The sequence below is a fragment of the Calidris pugnax genome, unplaced genomic scaffold (assembly GCF_001431845.1).
Source record: "Calidris pugnax isolate Ruff unplaced genomic scaffold, ASM143184v1 scaffold148, whole genome shotgun sequence".
Classification (NCBI taxonomy): domain Eukaryota; kingdom Metazoa; phylum Chordata; class Aves; order Charadriiformes; family Scolopacidae; genus Calidris; species Calidris pugnax.
This window is the reverse complement of record NW_015090926.1, coordinates 5,904,737-5,923,614: the sequence shown is the minus strand read 5'-3', so window position 1 is coordinate 5,923,614 and position 18,878 is coordinate 5,904,737. Positions and strand designations below refer to the sequence as shown.

The window sequence follows — 18,878 nt, the reverse complement described above, 5'->3', positions numbered from 1 at the left end:
GAGCTGTGACAAAAAACTATACCCCTCTAGTTCCAACAGTGCAAATAATCAATGGGCATCAAAGAGTTGCAAATACAGATTCTGTAAGAAGTATTGTGCATATTTATTTCCTTCACTCATTACTTTCCTGGTGAGCCTAAAGCTGTTGAGGTGAAATAACTGGTCTACTTTTTGTGCTATGGGCTACGCTTAGGAATAATAAAAAGGCAGCTTTCCTTGAGTCAGAAATTGTGGATGAGCTAAGAAAAGTCTTTTGTCCAAAAGAAAGGCCCATCATTTCCTATTCTAATGTGGCACCATATGCTCACACACACACATGCCGAATTATCCGGGGGCAAAAAAAGCATTCCCTGAGTAGTACTTTTTATGTCAGGACACTTTTGGTGTTGTGTGACAGCCAGATGATGAATGAATAATTAGCCGTGATGAGGTACTATAAAGAATGTGTGACTGCATGTAATTAACCCTTCCCAGGAGCTTTAAAGCGTCAGTGGCAGATGAGTCTCTAAGTCAATCAAATGTGACTGGATCATGTGAACAACACTCCCTTATTTGATCTTATGAAACTCCTATCAGTTTTTGCCCATAAATAATTCAGATAAATGGCTTTAAGCCTGTGCAATCTGGCAACAATTCCAATGCCACCACTCACCATCATTAGTTACCATTGTGTCAGCTACTCCATTATGTATACCCCAGAAGAGAAAAACATCTTGTTTTTTGCTCTAGGACACTTATTTTGCAAAGTTCTCTATATGAAAGAATATATTTCATTAAGACTGATACCTTGATCTGACTGCTAAATATATTCAGATTTTAAAATATGTAGCAGTTACTCCTGTGTGTTTCTCTGGATGTACTAATCCAGCAAAGCTTGACTGACATTGCTACAGCAGTTTCTATCAAACAAGTACCTCACTCTGTAATTCTATTCTTCAGGTTTTGAAAGTAACATATTTAACCACTGACATTGACTTAGTCGGTATTGTAGCCATCATAGCTTATTTGTATTGTGTAACTTTCTGGAATATAAAACCACACTGGGTTGGTCACTATATAAGCACCTCAAAAAAGATGTGTCCCATGAGCAAACCATAATATGAAGCTATTTGTGTTCTAAATGAATGATCAGGAACCCCTTTATTGACCTGAAAAATGAGTCTATTTTAAGCAGGTTAATTCACTATGCAATATCAAAACTGAAGGAGAGGGATATTTTTCTTTAGTTTTGGTTTGGTTTTGTTTTTTTTTAACATGGTGACTGACAAGATTTAGATTCATTTCCAGTGGTGACTGCTCAGGATCCCACAAACTGAAGAGGGTAGCATTCCTGACTTGCTATTTTTAAGGTAAATTACAAGGTACCATTCTAAATTATTAAGATGCAAACTACAGCTGATTTTTTTTTTGCATTTTAAACTGAATATTTAGTGGACAATCTCCTTATACCTAATCATCAGTAATATTTGTCTAATCTACCAAGCCATGAATTCAGCGTTTTCATTTTGGAAGCACTAATCCAGGGAGCAGTATATGGATGAAGGTAAAAGAGCTGTATTTTGGGAGTTAGTGCCATGGTTTTGCCTGAAGACTTAAGTCAGACTGAATATAGATAGGTAGACCCCAGATAGACACCACTTGTCACTGATCTTGATCTGGACATTGAGCTACCCTCTGGATGCAATCATGCAACCAATTTCTCATTCACCAAACAGTCTACCCATCAAATCCAGACCTCTACGATTTAGAGACAAGGATGTTGTGAGGGACCATGTCAAAGGCCTTACGGAAGTCCAGCTAGATGCCATCCATAGCTCTTTGCTTGTCCACTGATGTAATCATTACACCACAGAAGTCCAGGCAGGACTTGTCCCTGGCAAAGCCACAATAGCTGTCTCGAATCACCTCCCTGTCCTCCATGTGCCTTAGCATAGCTTCTAGGAGTGTCTGTTCCACGACCTTCCCAGTCACAGAGGTGGGGCTGACAGGTTGGTAGATACCAAGATCCTCCTTTCTCCCATTTTTAAAAATGGACACAAGGCCCTTTTTCCAGTCACCGGGGACTTCACCAGACTGCCATGACTTTTCAAATATCATAGAGAGCTGCTTGGCAATTACATCAGCCAATTCCCTCAAGACTCTGGGATGCATCTTGTCAGGTCCCACAAGACGAGTATGGGTCCCTGTATGTTGGGTTCCTCAGGTGGTCACAAAGCTGATCTCTTACAGTGGGAGGCTCTTTGCTCCCCCTATCCCTGTCTTGCAGTCCATTCATTTGAGGGATGTGGAGGGAGAGGTTGCCAGTGAAGACTGAGGCAAAACAGTTGTTGAGTACGTCAGCCTTCTCCTCGTCCATTGTTACCAGTTTGCCAGTCTTGCTCATCAGGTGGGATATGCTTTCTTTGACCTTCCTGTTCTGGCTGTCATACCTGTAGAAGCCCTTAATATTCTTTGCATCCCTTGACAAGTTCAGCTTGCGTCGTGTGTTGGCCTTCCTGATCCCACGCAAGTGGGTAGCATCCCTATACTCTTCCCAGGACATCTCTCCCTGCTTCCACTGCCTGCATATTTCCTTCCTGCCCTTTAATTTGCTAGGACTAGCAAATTGTGATGAGCAAAAAAAAGTCTTGGTAAACTTCCAAGCACACACATAAATAAAAATGGAGTCAGAAAACTGCTAAGTTGATATAACCAAAGGCAATAAAGATAACACTCATATATCTGAACCGTCTAACAATCCTTTCTGAACCCAATAACATGAAGTGTATTTTCTAAGGCTTTTTCTCCTGCGAAGACCCATCAAAGTGCACCATGCCTTTATGAAACAAAGTTAGTTTTACCCTTCATTAAGGCTTGCTGCAGCAGTTGTCAGAGTCTTTCTTCTCCTCTGCCAAATTCTTTTTCACACACACATGCACACAGACAAACAGAATTCTGCCTTTGCATAGGGCTGCTAACTGACAACAAAGTAAACTTCAGTCCCAGTTTAATACCCCATGCCAGAATGCAGGGAAGGCACACTAAAAGACTTTCCTAGCATGAAATTGTCTCACCATATTCGTTCTCTCTATATTTCTCCATATGAAAATCACGGGTTTAATGTTTTTTGAGGATGATTGTTTATGCTGTGTTCTCCTCCAGGTATTCTTAGTTTGCAAAGATCGGTGGTTCCTGAGGCCAGCATGCTGTTTCATGAAGTCCATGCTCAGATATCCCATTTTCTCTCTTCTACAAAGAACCTTGTTAGTTCCAGTAAACCCAAGGTACTGAAGATCTTAGTATTGCAACTACTCAATCTCTCTTCTCTAGTCTCAGCCTAGTTCAGTGGTTTTGCCTGGATTCATCTCACTAAACTTCATGCATCAGAAAAATAGCTGTTTAATCCAAGTACTCTTTTCAACTCCAGGGGAGACTGGTCCTTCCCCAGAATGACATAGCCCTTCTGAAATAGCTTTCTAAGACAGAAAGAACAAATCATCCCCCAATATTTGCTGCTTGACTTGGCTGTAGAAGGAGTTTAGCCAACTAAATTATGCTAACAGGTGGCAACAGTCACTGAAACGAACCCTACCTTCTCTAAGTCTGCTATCAGCAAAATCAAGCTATTATTTCCCTCTTCACAAAGGTATTACAAAGCTAAATAGAAGAGTTAAATTGTGTTTGTCCTGAAGTGGTGGGACTAGGTATGAAACAAGGACAGAAACAGACAACTGAACATTAATTACATTCTTCTAGACCAGGACATTTACAGAGAGCCTGGATTAGGATCAATAAGGTGACTTCAGGGAGGATGCTACAAATTGCCAAATAATATTGCGAGCTGACAGCCTTCTACTCTGCTTCCTTGGCTTTTACTTTTTATTGGTCAGCAAGGCTCATCCTCAACTTAGTTTATAATAATGATTTCTTTTAAAATAGGTGGGTGGGTATGTATGTTGATGTGGGTGCTGATTTTTTAAACATTGAATGGTAAATGTTTTAGTATCTCCCAGAGTGTTGGTTCAGATAGCTATTTAAGTTATTTCCAAGCTGATGGGCAGATTTGAAAATATGGGACAGTAGAAAGTATAAATCTTTCTGTGCTATGTTTAGCCATTACCAGAGTTCGTCAGATATTTGTAAGTACTTGAATGTAAAAGGAGTATGTTCTTGGAACATAACATAGATTGAGCTAAATGAACTGAAATATTGCTTCAACTTCTTAATTTCTTCTATAGCTAGAAGAGGTGAGACTACACAGGGCCTGCCCATGGCAATATATCCTAACTGTGTAGATAGTTTATGTCATTTAAAATATGAAGAGCTTTCTGTTCTCCCCAATGTTGTTACAGTCACAGCAACACAGTAATTGAGGTGGCTGTGAGTGATTGGAACTCAGAGACAGAATTCATCTTCTTCACTTAATGTTGTTCTTATGCCTAAATTTACCATAACAGTAATTAAATATCATTTGCTGGACACTTTTTGCTTTATAAATACAGAAGTAGGACAACATGCACAGATGCAACTTTGTAAACTATTGAACCAATATGAAATTGGCAACTGAAACTGAAGGAAAATGGAAATGTAAAGACTTGATTTAATGGTGGCTGCATATTGTCACACAGGAAATGCTATGACTATCAGCATAATTTACCAACATAAACAAAGCACTGAATCAGTACCATAGCCCAGTATGGCATGTATTTGTACCTGCAGGAACAGAACCCACAACATGTTTTTTTCTGGTCTGTTCTTATGTTATTCACTGCCCATGTGTGATTCCAATACTTATAGAAAACACTGGAAGACAAGGTTATTTGATCATGCATAGAGTCACTGTGGCTGCTACAGCACCTCTAAATTTAAAGGAATCTGTTGAGTTATTCTATTGTATACTTTAGAAGCCGTCTCACTACTTCTTTTGTAGCATATAATAGTTTTTGCTAATTATCACAGCAATAATATTGTGACAGATGCAATCATATAAATAATGAATAGTAGCCCAAGCAAAACTCCCTCACCAATGAAATTAATAAAGGCAAAGCTCTCCTTAGTCCAGATCGTCTGCTTTCAAAAATACACAGTCACGTGTCATCTCCTGAAGTAAATCACAGAGGCTATCATTAGCTTGTTGTGGAATATCTAATTCTCTTAGGAGCTAGTAAATTTCCCACTGGAAATCAGACTGCTTGATACCTAACTAATCAGCTTGTCAGGGTTGTTGGAGAGCTACACAAGTTGCTTTAGTTACTCTGATGCCTAAGCAAGAGTAAGGAAAGAAATTTTCCCAGGTAAAGGAAGCTGTGAAGCAGCATTTCCAATATCACAGTCCTATTCCTGTATGCCATGTTTTGAAGAAGAAGAAGGTTTATGCAGGGCCAGCGTATTAGCAGGTCTGCATTTACCAGAATAAGAACAAGGACTGGAGGTGAAGAGGTGGAAAGAGCAAAGTGAAAAGATACCTTTGTATCTGGAGATTGTCCAGCAATTTAGGTAAGCCAGTGTCCTCATCTACTTGGATTTTTTTTTCCGTAAGTACAACAATGACCAAAAAAAAGAAAGTTGTCTCTTTAAGTCTGAGGGCTCAGGCTGACAGAAAATAGGCATACACATAATCAGATACACACACATGAAGTAGATGTAAGAAGACAAAAATGTATTGAATATGAAAAATATATACAGTTGAACATGTGCTTTCTATGCAAATAATTTCAAGTGTAATATCTAAGAAAGATCATGAGGTTTCACAGGTGCATCCCACATCTGTGGAGCACAGACACTGGCAGGTTTCAGTGACTGGCAGGTATGAGAGACATGCTGCATTGACACCCTGGGACTGCAAATGCAGCAAGGAGGGTCTGGAGGAATTTCGCTGTGAGCACTACTATTGAAGCTCTTTTAATCCCCCAGGGCTGAGGCCATCAGGGAAAGTGATTTATTCCAAAGGCAGCACTTCTACTTCTCCTGCCTGAATTTGCTCATTTTCCTGTGGCAAATATCCACACAAAGTATTTTCTGAGAGAATCACAACAGCAAAAGTACAAGGTTCTCACATGAATTATGCAAATCATGGAAGGGTTTATACTAAATTGTAAATGCAGGGGATGCACAAGGATGATTAAGCACAGCTTTGACATATACATTTGGTTAGCTTCCCATGCGTCAGCTTTTCTTTCCAATTCTTGCCTGTCTTGGCTGCATCCGCTTTGGGTCTCTACAACATACAACCCACTTTAGCATTATAAAGGGAGTCCCACAGTCCGGAATGCAGTACAGCTTCACAATAACAACAATAATCCTTAAATCCTGTCATTATCTAAGGTTATTCTGTGTCATTAAACACTGTAAAGTGTGAATATGTGAAGAAACGCAAGGGACAGTCAACTTTCAACAAGCAGCTTTAGATACAGTAAAATCATCAGACTAGTTTCTGACAGATTTGAGTCTCCCTGCCAGAGTATTTAAGTCGCTCTTGCCAAATAATCTCCATGTACTAAATAAAGCTTTTCCCGGTGTTGAAGAAGGTCTGTATCCCCTCTGTAAATATTCTGCAGCATCTAATAGTAGCAAAACTAACAGTACTGCCTTCCTTCCCAGGGAAGAGCTTGCTCTCTTGCTTTTTCCTTTCAACTCACTTAAGTTATAGGAGTTTGTTCCTTTGCAGCCTGTCCCCTTCTGCTAAGTAGATTGAAACAGTGGAGAAAGTTTAGAAATCAAGTGGGAGGAGCAGGTAAAAATATGCATACAGTTATAATCACATTAACATTTTTCTTTGGTAAGAACACTAAAATAAAGATATTTTAGAACAGTAAGCAATTTGGAAGCCCAACACAGGACTGATGGTTTATAGTACCCTAGACGGCAGAATAAGGGAAAACCTTATTCTGCAGCGCACTGAGGCACTAATTTAATGCCCTTGGGTAATATTAGGATGCCTGAGATCAGGCCAAATGGGATGCAGGGCACGGTATGACAGCTGCGTGTGTTTCATGTGCTGCACCTGGCACTCGCCCCCATTCCCCCACACACCCCCATGCCCTGCTGCACCACAGCTGTCGCAATTTGAAACAGATATGCCTCCAATAAACCAGTGTTGCTCAAAAATCGCCCCACTGAGCCCCCGCAGCTTGCAGCCACTTCAGCCATTGAACTGTGATTGGGTTCAGCTGGGTTAGGTATGGAATGGCACAGCTGGGAACAAGAAAGTAAAAACACCAAGAATCAGGTTTGAAGAAAAGCCACAAGGCAAGAAGTGTGGGAAAGGGAATAGGAATTTCACAGAGTAAGCAACCGAGGTTCAAAAACAAGGAACTGGGAACTGAGAAAGCCTGCAAAGAGCAGAAAGCAAGTGGCAGAAAATGGAAAAAAGAGGAGTGAGAGGGAATTAAGGGAACAGAGGCAAAACTAAGACATAAATGCAAAGCCAAATGTAGATAAAAAAGGGGAACAGAAGAATCTGCTAATGATTTACACAAGTAGTTGATTAAAAATCAGTCTTTCAATATCTTTTGCTTTAAAGAAGACTTAAAAATTCCTCAAAAGAAATGTATTATTTTCCTGCAAAAATAAAAGAAAAAAAGAGAGAAAGAAAGAAAAAAAAAATGAGAAAAAGTTTTAGTTCCTTATAACCTTATTATGTATAAGAACTATTCCACCCCTATTAACTTCTCTGATAAGCCTCATCAAAAGGAAGATAGGAATATAGCAACAAGAAGTCAATAAGAAAATTGCACAGAGACTACAAATGTATTAACAAACACCATAAATCTTCAATGGTCCCGAAAACATGTTGTAGGGTGGTTCTTAACTGGCCTGTGAACAAAAACCTGGAGCTGCAGAGGCCATGGCCCTTCTGTAATTCCAGGATTTCCCCAGTAGCTGCAATGGGAACCTGCAACTGGTCCCTTCAGACTGAAAACAGGAGTAAAAGGAATACTGCAGAAGTCTTGCTTCCATCACTTTTTCTTTAATCAACGTAGTGTTAATGCTCTTGTGCTTCAAAAGGACACAAAGACCTTCATCTGGTGCCTCTCTGTGTCTTCCAAACACTGTGTCATATGCCAAAATTGTGACAAGGGTAGCTTAATCCTCAAAATGATCTATCCTTTCCCAGATGGATGGGGAATAAGCTAATTAGCAATGGGGAAAATTTTCTTTTCAGATCCCCAAACAGGCAACAAGGCTTGGCAACAACGGAGATGGATAATTAATGGAAGACAGGATAAAACTGAGGGGTCCTAGCCTGAAACCTGCCAACATCACCTCTTCCTGTGAAATGGAGACTTCAGACTTGGCAGGATGATTACTCTTCTGTAGTTAGCAGAATCAACAGGTCAACCCCAACAGCATGAAAAATCCTTTATCAATGTTAGAAAAAAGTGATCAAAATTAGAAACTGCATGTGGGACAGGGCATTGGTGCCCCAACCTCTACGTCTGACACGGGAAGATCCCGGCATATTAGCAATTGTGTGCAGGGATCCAGCAACTGCAACCAAAGTTGGAGGCTAAAAGGGACATATTTTGAAGTGTAAACCAGTCATGTGTTTGGTATGCATCATTATCTCGCCTCCTCAACAGCAGCTTGCTCCTTCACTTAATGATATGCTCATTAGGGACAGTATGATTTCCAGATGTCACAGCAGGTGAAAAATTGTCTTGTGAGCTGCCAAAAAATGCAAGAACAGGCAACAGACCTATATAATTACCATGACAAAACCCACATCCATTAGTGCATCAAAACAATGAAAAAATTTTAGCTTTCTTTTACTCAAATTAAATATGTTTATAGAATAAATTACTGCAAAAGAAATGCAATAGTAAATCAGTTTTACATCGTTACTGTGCTAAAATAATTAACATTGTAGTAATTACTGTTCAGTGCCATCAAGACAATGGATACAAAAACATATCCCTCAGGCGCCCCTTTTTATATGCTACATACTCCTCAGATGGTCCTGTTTGGAATTCAGTTTGAAAGTTTAGCCTCTGTTGTTGTAGCCAAACACACATAGGAAATGTTTAGGCAAGTGCATATTTACTGACTGATGACCTGTCAGTAGGCAGGACAGTGGGAGGAAGTACAATGTTCAATTTTCCATCTGAGTGCAGACTAGGAATTCCAACTTGGTTAAATCATTGTTTCTGATGAAATGATCTAATGAACTCATTCCCTTTTTGTGCTTCAAGAAGAGAAGACCTTCTACAGGAGTACTCTACCCAATAGCATAAGATGGGTTTACAGGCATGAGGTTGGGGGAGGCTCCATAATGGCTATGGGGAGTCAAAGTGAAGATTTCCATTTCTTCTGCTCACCAGTGTTTTGCTTTCCACGCTGTTTCTTGAGTTTATCTCTAGCTTGTACTCATTCTGTAAATTGATCTCTCCAGGGAAGCTCTTGTGCCTAGGCAAAACCCTTTTGAAGCCCAGGAAGACATGCTCATGTGGAAGCAGCTGTAAGGATACAGGTTTATGGGAAATACAAGTGGCAGCAGCAGACCTACAATTAGACAATAACTGTAGAGCATATGTGATGCATAGCAGAACCTGTATTTCTACTTGGAATTGCTCTGTAACAGGTCCTTAGATTTAGCAAGAAAATTCCAGTAAAAAGAGGGAGAGGACGACAGAGAGGAAGCTATGATGAAATGAAAAGAGAATTTACTCCAGGAAGCCAAACCCGAAGCTGAATGGAAGCAGAGTCAGATGCAGATGTCCCTGCCCCAGATGCGGGTTGTCTGAGTTCAAAACACGAAGGAGGCTTCCATAACTGGTTTTACTGATGGGAAGTTCCACCATTTAGCAGATCTTCATAAATCTCGCCTACTGAAGAACATACATATCATTCCTTTCTAGACTGTCATATTCTACTTTTGCTCACTTTTTCCCCTACTTTCAGGCCTTTCTCCAGTCCAGTCTACTCTCTTTTTCTCCTTTCTTCCTGATTTGTTATAGTAGCCTTTGAGCACAATGGGGCTGTGCCTGTAACAGGAACTTTTGGAGACAAAGCAGTAAAAGCAGGAAAAACTTGTAATAGTATAATTGTTTCAATAATCGCAGTGAATTGCAGCGATAAACGCATCCAGATAATGCTTACCTCCTCAAAGGGGTGTAGCTCCAGGAAAGCTAGTTCAACCATTTTAGGATAAAACTGACAAGACTGCATAGAAAATCCCAATGCCTGGTCTGTTTCAAACATGTTTGTGAAGCCTATTTTTTATTTAATTGAAAGATATTTTCTATTTGTATTACCATTACTGCTTTCTGCTTAAATGTGATCCATTGCTTGTCCCTGCTACATTTTAATAATAAGAAATGTTAGCAGCACATGGATTTTGGCTTTGCATTATTTCTGCAAAATAAAGGGGACAGTCCCAAGTCCAGTGGTCACTTGGAACTTGATTGGGAGTTCTGGGAATGAATCCAAAACCATCATCATCATGCTATCACCCAAAGTGTCTAGGTAGAAACAGATAAAATGATAAGTAAGCTGGCTCCAGGGTGTGGAATAAAGAACTGAATATTGGGATCAAATGACTTTGCGTTAACACTGAAAATACACATAAAAGAGAGCAGCAGAACTCAATATTATATTTAAGTGGTTTGTGTACTTCTTTGGTAGTGCCTTTAGTTCAGAAAATAGCTGATTCTTTCTTCTTTTCTTTTTTTTTTTTTTTTTAACAGTGTTCTTTTAGAGACTATAGCAAACTGCAGACATTTTAGAAAATTACAAAAACAGGACCAAAGCTTTGGAAACTTATAAAGAGAAGTTATTCTAGGGAACAGAATCTGAGTTATCCAAAATAAAGAAGATAGAACAGAAACACAACAATGTCCTCTGTGGCCAAATAAAGATGCTGGCATGGACTCTGGGATTGGAACGGCATCTTTCAATGAGAATAGAAGTCATGGGATTTGGGTTAGATATGGATAAGACTATGAAAATATGAGTTATGCAATCGAGCAAGTTGCTAATGGAGGCTGCAAAATTGCTGTCTCTGCATATATTCAAGGTTATCCGTGACGCTCATCAATTAAAAAAGGCTTAAGAACAATTAAACACATCCTAGATGACCACTCCAGGTCTGCTACTTACAAGGATTTTATGTGCTATTTCAACAGAATGAATTACTTGTTTATTTTGTTGTACAGAAAGCATTAATATCCATTGCTTGTCTGATGTTCACAGAGACAAACTATCTTCTGAAGTTTACTATCAATCTGTCCAAGTGACTGGAGTAGAAATAGTAGTTGCAATATATGGAGAAGAGAGAAACTAAACATGGAAAATTCTAAATGGGGGTTGCAAAATATGTCATTTATCTTTTTTATGTCACTGGCCATACAGTAGTTCGCAGCACAAGACTGATATCTTCTACAGTAGAAAATTATTTCAGTGTCTACTGGAAATACGTCACTTGGCCAAACAGGATCAGAAAGAAATGACAGTAGTAGCAGCAGCACTCAAAAGTGTTTTGAATGCAACTATGTGATCTCTGTCTCATTTTGGCCCATCTTAGACTTTTCTGCATCTGAGCCAATGGTCTAAAATGTTGTTGCTCATTTTTGCCTAAAAGGTTAGCCAATATCTGGGCCCTCACAGGCTGTTTCTCTGAAGAGGAGATTGGGGTCAGTTACTTCCTTTATGTAGTTCTGTTTATCTACAAGGAATCTACACAATTCCTGCTTCTGTAACCATGGTAGGCTCAAATAAGAGGAGAATCCAAAGGCTGTCACTCCAGTTCAGAGGCCTCCTGACAGCTCACTTTCGTTTGGCTTTCTATAAGGGCCATGCTAGTTGTTCTCTTGCTCACTTCTGATTTTCTTGTTGCTCTCTGGCTTCATTTCCCACCCACAGCCAGACAGCTGCAACAAATGCTAGCTCCAGTGTTCTGGGGCTTGTGTCCAGTCCAATCTTCAGGCACAGTTTCCACAGACTCAGTTATTGCTAAACAAAGGGTCATTTAGCCATTCTTCCATTTAATTTCAGTGGCAATTGTCCCACATACCTCTCAGCCCCTGAACTCACCCAGGAATCAAGTGTACGCTTCTCATATAACTGCAAGCATAAGACTAGGGTAAGGTAGTTTCAGCATGAAACATAAATTACTGTCAGGGCAAAACATAAAAATAAAAATCACACACTCTCTGTCGTATCTTGAACTGTAACCCTTCTGGAACCAGCACTGTTCTCACTCGCATATACTAAGATGCAGAAATAGCCTGCTAGTGTAATCTCAGGTCAACAGCCTCCTCCTTAATTTCTGGTTTTGACTTTGTGTCCTGCCCACTTCAGGACAGGAAGGCTCCTGAATGCATTTGCTCAAGAGAAGAATATGCTTTTTCATGCTTACCTGTCATTAAGGAAAGTTTCCCTACCATTTATTTCACCACACAGCATCACCTTAGGGATGATTGCAACAAATCAAGGGAATGAAGATCTGCCATTGTCATAATCCAAAGCAAACCGAGGGATACCTTCTGATCACCTTCTTACTATATTCCATTTTTGCTGGCAGTTCTTCAAAAAATAGATGTACTTCAAACATGTATAGAAGTGTATCTCTGTGCCAAAACATATCAATAATGTACAATTTAAAAGGCACATGGTTGTGTTTTTGACCCCAAAGACCCTTTCCTGGACTAACAGCTGAGAAGCAAATGATTTAAAGTTCAAATTGTTTCCTACATTTTTTTTGCAAATAACAAAGCTTATTTCTCCTCCATATTTCTGTCACAGATCTCCTATTTTCATGCTATTTTAAAAAAGAAATTTCTCAATGTAGTATTGGCTCCTTTTACTAGGTCGACAACAAGCAGTTCTATAGTGCTTATAAAGCAAGACTTAGCAAAAAAGTCTGAAATTTGTACAGATTAGGCTTTTCTCAGGTGTATCTACATCTATCAAGTGAACCACATAACTTGCACGAAATTATGTCCAACTTGATCACTCCACATGACTCTGCATTGTTTGAATCCTACAAACATATATGGTAGGATTTGTGAAAGTGTATTCAGACAGATGGCTGCCGGCACTTCCATGACATATCATATACATCATTTGCTAGACTGCTTTTACACTGCATGCAGGACTGACTAAAATCAATGTGCAAAGTAACCACTGTTTAGACAAGCCTCTGCTGATTCCCCACAATGTTCATTCATTGCTAAGCTGCTGGAAAGACATTAGTCAGCCGTGGAAAGGACCACTTTCTCCCCAGCCTTCCCATTCAAAATCTCTCCAACTAGGCCAAATAGAGCACTTAGACTGTGGAGTTTCCAGATTTGCCTGCAGGAGCCCTTTGTGGTTGGAAAGTTTTAATCACACCCCTACCATTGACTCAAGAACTTGCTTTTTGGTTTATGAACACCAAAATTATTATAATGAATCGTGGAATCACAATCATCCTTCCTACCCCAGAGAGCTTTTGGCCCAGAACTTATCCTTTCAGTGTATCTTTTACAATAATTCATCCTCATGCTCTAAGAATGCTCTGGGTGATGATCTGAGCAGTCATCTCTCATCAGGTCTCAGAGAACTGTGATTCACAGAACACTGCAAAGTCATGATCAGACTTGCCTCTTAAAGTGCCTCTGACAGCTGATAATACTGACACTGGAGTTGATGCTCTCAGACATTCATATTCCAGGATCAGTTCCTTTGCTACCAGACTCAGTATCCAACATAAAGAGATTATCTTATAACTTTAACCTAGTTTCCTTCATCCTGTTATGCCAGCCCACAGAAACAATGTAATTTCTCTGCCATTCAGATAATTTTATTCCATTTTGGAAGAGATTCTATTAGATACATCTAAGTATTTACATACTTCCTATAGAAAACAATTTAGAAATCAGGACATTGTTTCTATCTTGGTGTCTCACAGATATCTATAATTTTTTGACTTTTCAAAAAAAAATCTTGGCTTTGGATTTTTTTCTGCTGAACTCCATCTGGTCATCCTTCTGGATGTCCTGGTATCTCTAATCACCCTATTGAAAGTCACTTGGACTTCTCCCATCTGCTGTGTTGTTTAAAGTCTTTGTCGGCAACATGGACAGTGGGATTTAGTGCACCTTCAGCAAGCTTGCCAACGACACCAAGCTGTGTGGTGCAGTCGACACGCTGGAGAGAAGAGATGCCATCCAGAGAGACCTGGACAGAGGTGGGCCTATGTGAAGTTCAACATGGCCAAGTGCAAGGTCCTGCACCTGGGTTGGGGCTATCTGAAGCACAAATACAGGATGGGTGGAGAATGGATTGAGAGCAGCCCAGAGAAGGAGGATTTAGGGGTGTTGGTGGTTGCAAAACTCAACACGACCCAGCAATGTGCACTGGCAGCCCAGAAAGCCAATCACATCCTGGGTTGCATCAAAGGAAGCATGGCCAGCAGATTGAGGGAGGTGATTCTACCCCTCTACTCCGCTGTGGTGAGACCCCATCTGGAGTACTGCATCCAGCTTTGGGGCCCCCAACATAAGAAGGACATAGATCTGTTGGAACAGGTCCAGAGGAAGGCCACGAAGGTGATCAGATGGCTGAAACACCTCTCCTATGAAGACAGGCTGAGAGAGTTGGGGTGGTTCAGCCTGGAGAAGAGAAGGCTCTGGGCAGACCTTATAGCGGCCCTTCAGTGCCTAAGGGGGCCTGCAGGAGAGATGGGGAGGGATTCTTTACCAGGGAGTGTAGAGATAGAACAAGGAGTAATGGTTTTAAACTGAGAGAGAGCAGATTTTGGTTAGATCTTCAGGAAGAAATTCTTCAGTGTGAGGTGGTGAGACACTGGAACAGGTTGCCCAGAGAAGTTGTGAATCCTGCACCCCCATCCCTAAAAGTGTTCAAGACTAGGTTGGATGGATCTGTTGGAACAGGTCCAGAGGAAGGCCACGAAGGTGATCAGATGGCTGAAACACCTCTCCTATGAAGACAGGCTGAGAGAGTTGGGGTGGTTCAGCCTGGAGAAGAGAAGGCTCTGGGCAGACCTTATAGCGGCCCTTCAGTGCCTAAGGGGGCCTGCAGGAGAGATGGGGAGGGATTCTTTACCAGGGAGTGTAGAGATAGAACAAGGAGTAATGGTTTTAAACTGAGAGAGAGCAGATTTTGGTTAGATCTTCAGGAAGAAATTCTTCAGTGTGAGGTGGTGAGACACTGGAACAGGTTGCCCAGAGAAGTTGTGAATCCTGCACCCCCATCCCTAAAAGTGTTCAAGACTAGGTTGGATGGGGCTTTGAGCTAACTGGTGTAGTGGGAGGTGTCCCTGCCCACAGCAGGAGGGTTGGAACTAGATGATCTTTAAGGTTCCTTCCAACCCAAACCATTCTGATTCTATAACTTAACAGAACCTTAACTGTTCTTTTGTTCTCTCTAGTATTTGATCTCTCTCTTTTGCCTTCCTCCTCCATTTTTTGCCTTCTAAAAAAGAGGAAAAGCATCATCTTCTGCATGTTGTAACAGTGTTGGCACGATAATGCATCTGTATAGATAAAATGACACATCTCAGGGTGATAATCCAAACTTCAATTCCTGCTTGAAAAGCACTTTAAATATCTGTGATGTAGATGTGAAACATCGTTTCTGCTAAAATCAGTGATGATGAGAGGTATTTCTCAATCTGCTAATAATGAGTATCACTATGGATGTACAGAGATACCAGATTGTCAGGTAAATGATACAAGACAGCTCATCTATGAAAGAGAAGGGCTCTCTGTTCTTTTTTGCGCCCCCTCCCCACGCCCAACCTGGTTGTTCAGCACTTGAAAAAACTGCTTTGAAAGTAATAATGCTTCTTGGTGTCAAACAGTTCAAGAATGTGACAAAAGTCAGAGGTGAGGAGACGTTTCCCTTACCAGGCCCCTTGCCTTGATAACAGAGGAAAGGTCTGTTTCAGACCCAATTCAAAGTGTTTATTTAATTACTGCATTTCTTTAGGATTGGACAAGCTGACTTCTAAGACATATTGGCTAATGTTTATTGAAAGAAAGGGGCTTTGCCTTGCTAAATCATGTTTGCTGTGTTGGCACTCACTCAACAAAGAAGAATGGTAAAGAGCTGGAATCGCATCAGAAAACAGCCTCTAAGGCCAGCTTTCTGGGGTTGCTTTGAACTCTCACTCATCATTCTTTTATGCACCCAATCTCCTTTGTGCTTACATAACGAGGGTAAGAAACAATATGAGTCTTGCCTTTAGGAATTTTAATCAAAGCTGTAACTTTCCTGATTGCAACAGTGGATTTTCAAGCTCCAAAGCAATTGCATAAATTAAATTCCCATGTTTCTGTGGGCTATGCATGGACCTGTTTGAAACGTTCTTAATATGAAGAGCCTGCTTCCACTGTCAGAAAGGGGAAGGATGTTTCAGGAGCTCTAAGCTTGCATTGACCCTCACAGAGATCTGTGACTGACAGACTACTGCACGCTGTTGGTGCAGACTTGTGAGAACAGACTGAGGTCTCCCTCCCTTCTGGGGTAGGGCCTCACCTTGAAGCCCTTAAGAAACGTGCAACAGGCTTTCTTCAGATCCATCTACTGCTGGACTGAGGAACAGAGAACCCAGCCATGCATGCAGCAGGGGAGGCAAAGGGCTGGTCATTTTAAGATGTACCTACCCAGTGTATAACACAGTCCCTAGGCCCCCAAAACATCAGAGGCACATCTGCTCCCCCAAAACGCTGTGTAGCAAATTCAGGGGTGAAAATGTAATGAGCCAGAGAAAGAACATCAAGTTGGATCCACAGCTTTTCTAATAACCCAACAGCAAGACTTATGCAGCCAGAAGGCCAAGTCTGGAAGCTTTACCCCACCTTCTGCCCTGCTGCTACAACCTGCTTCTGCACTTGTGAGGTTAGGTTTCCAGATAGATGTATATAGATCCATCACTATTATTCCTACAGGTGCCCAACATAAAGAGAAGCCCACCAGCATGTGCAAAGAGGAAAAGTGGGCACCCTCACAAGGGGGAAACCCAAACTGGGGGGCTGTACTGTGTGTGCAGCTTGCCCAGTGAGCTCCCAGCACTTGGATAAGCAGGGAGCTCTTGGCAGCTGAGAGCTGGGAGGTGTGAGGAGGATGCACACTGGGGCACGGCAGGGCCAGGAGGGTGCTTGGGGCTGCCTTGGCGGGGGGAGCTCAGGCCGGGGGTCAGGGGCTGGTGTCGGGCTGACAGTACGGATATGGGCAGAGGGTGCTGGCTACCAGCGCCCATTCAGGAGGGGAGTGGAGAGACAGGTGGAGGAGAATCCCTTGGGGAGGTTGCCCATGCTCCCTGCTTTCTCCCCACTCCCTCTCCATTGGTTTTCTACTAGAGGCAGAAAGATTATGCTGTCCTTAGGCTATCTCCTCCCTTGGTGGCTGTGCTGGTGAGAGGGGCATGAGGCAGGCACGCTGGAATGGGCACAGGCAGGAGATAAGGATGCTCAGGGCGAGTCATTTGTCATGTGCCTTTGTTGGAGCTGGGATTGTGGTGAGGGCTGCGTTTGGGATAGCACGTTCTCTTGTCCATTGTGTTGCGTTTCTTCCACCTGCCTTTATACCAGCTTAACTGGTGCTCAGAGATGCCAAAGTCCCGGGGTTCAGGGACTGGAGAAGGAGGGGAAATGTTTCCCAGCTGTCCAGGTGCACATCTGCGATCACTTGCAGGTTTGCAAACTGCAGGTTACATCCTCTAAAGCCACCGGCTCCCTGTGAAGGTCACCCACGCTTCCCTGTGGATGTCACCTTCAGGGGCACCACAGGGGTTTCCCAGCTGCATGCCTAAAACGCGTCCCCTTCTCGAAGTCGAGGTGGGCAAGAGGGTGGCCCCTGCCCCCGGGTGGGGGTCAGTGCTGGCAGGATGCGTTCTCCACAGGTTTCTCCCAAAGGTGGGCCGCACAGCGGGCCCATGCTGAGCAGAACTGGCAGGGCGTGTGAGTATGACACCCAAAGTACAACATATGGCAATGAGTGAGTACAACATATGGCAATGGCTGCCTGCGCTCTGCTGGGAAGAAGCAAGCAGCAGAAACGCCGCCGCACCTCCGAGGCTATTGCCCTTTCCAAGATTTCGCACTTTTTTTGCCTGATGAGATTAGTGTTGCTGGGCGGGAAGGTGCCACCAGTTTCCCGGAGGAAGGGGCAGGGAAGCGGCACCCCGTACCGCCCGGCCCCGACCCCAGCCCCGCTGAGCCGCACAGCGCCCTGCGGTCACGCCCGAGGCGAGTACCCGGTGTGGTACGGCCGTCTCCGGGGACGCAGCGCCGGGACTTGTGCCCTCCGGAGGAACACGGTGCGGCCCGGGAGCAGCCCCCGGCGGTGCTGCCTGCCGGGGCTGGAGATGCCGCCCGCGAGGGAGCGGGCCCAGGCGTCACGCCTGCCGTCTGCAAAATAAACCGCTTCCAAACCCGGTACCGCTCCGTGCGCTGACACCTCCCTCCGCTCAATTCCGCAGCTTTGCCCGGTTCTGCCGCGGGCGGGCCCGCTTGGAGGCGGGGACACCGCTCGTCCAGCGACGAGTGGGCGGTGCGGACCCTCCGGCTGCTATGAAGAAGCCGCGGATGCGGCTGCCGCCGGCCTCAAGAAGGCACCCCCGGCCCGGCCCGCTCTGCCGCTGCCGACACCGGCCCTGCCCCGCCGGTACCGGGCCGCGTGCGTCCCCTGGCGGCGGCGCGTAGCACTGCGGGCTCTCCCTAAGCCAATCGTCGCCGTGAAGAGCGCTAGGGGCCGCCCACCGGCTCGGTCGCGATTGGCCGCCAGCTGTTGAGTGACGGGCGGGGCGGAGGCGGGGCTTCTGAGCAGCAAGGCGAGGCGGGGCGGGGAACTCCCCTCCCGAGAGGGGCGGGACCATGCCGCGCCGGCGGCACGTCGTGTGGCTTTGTCGGACAGGCCGGGCAGCCAATGGGAGGCGGCGGGGTGGGTGGGGCGGG

At 43.3% G+C, this 18,878-nt stretch overlaps 1 protein-coding gene across 1 annotated transcript in view; it reads left to right on the top strand.

Moving 5' to 3' along the window:
- Nucleotides 1-18,797: 18,797 nt before the first annotated feature.
- Nucleotides 18,798-18,878, top strand: part of RGMB (repulsive guidance molecule family member b) — a 15,033-nt gene continuing 14,952 nt past the window's right edge. Inside the window, exon 1 of the mRNA XM_014951459.1 lies at nt 18,798-18,864. Within this exon, the coding sequence (XP_014806945.1) occupies nt 18,798-18,864 (67 nt within the window). The remainder of the gene's footprint in view (nt 18,865-18,878) is intronic.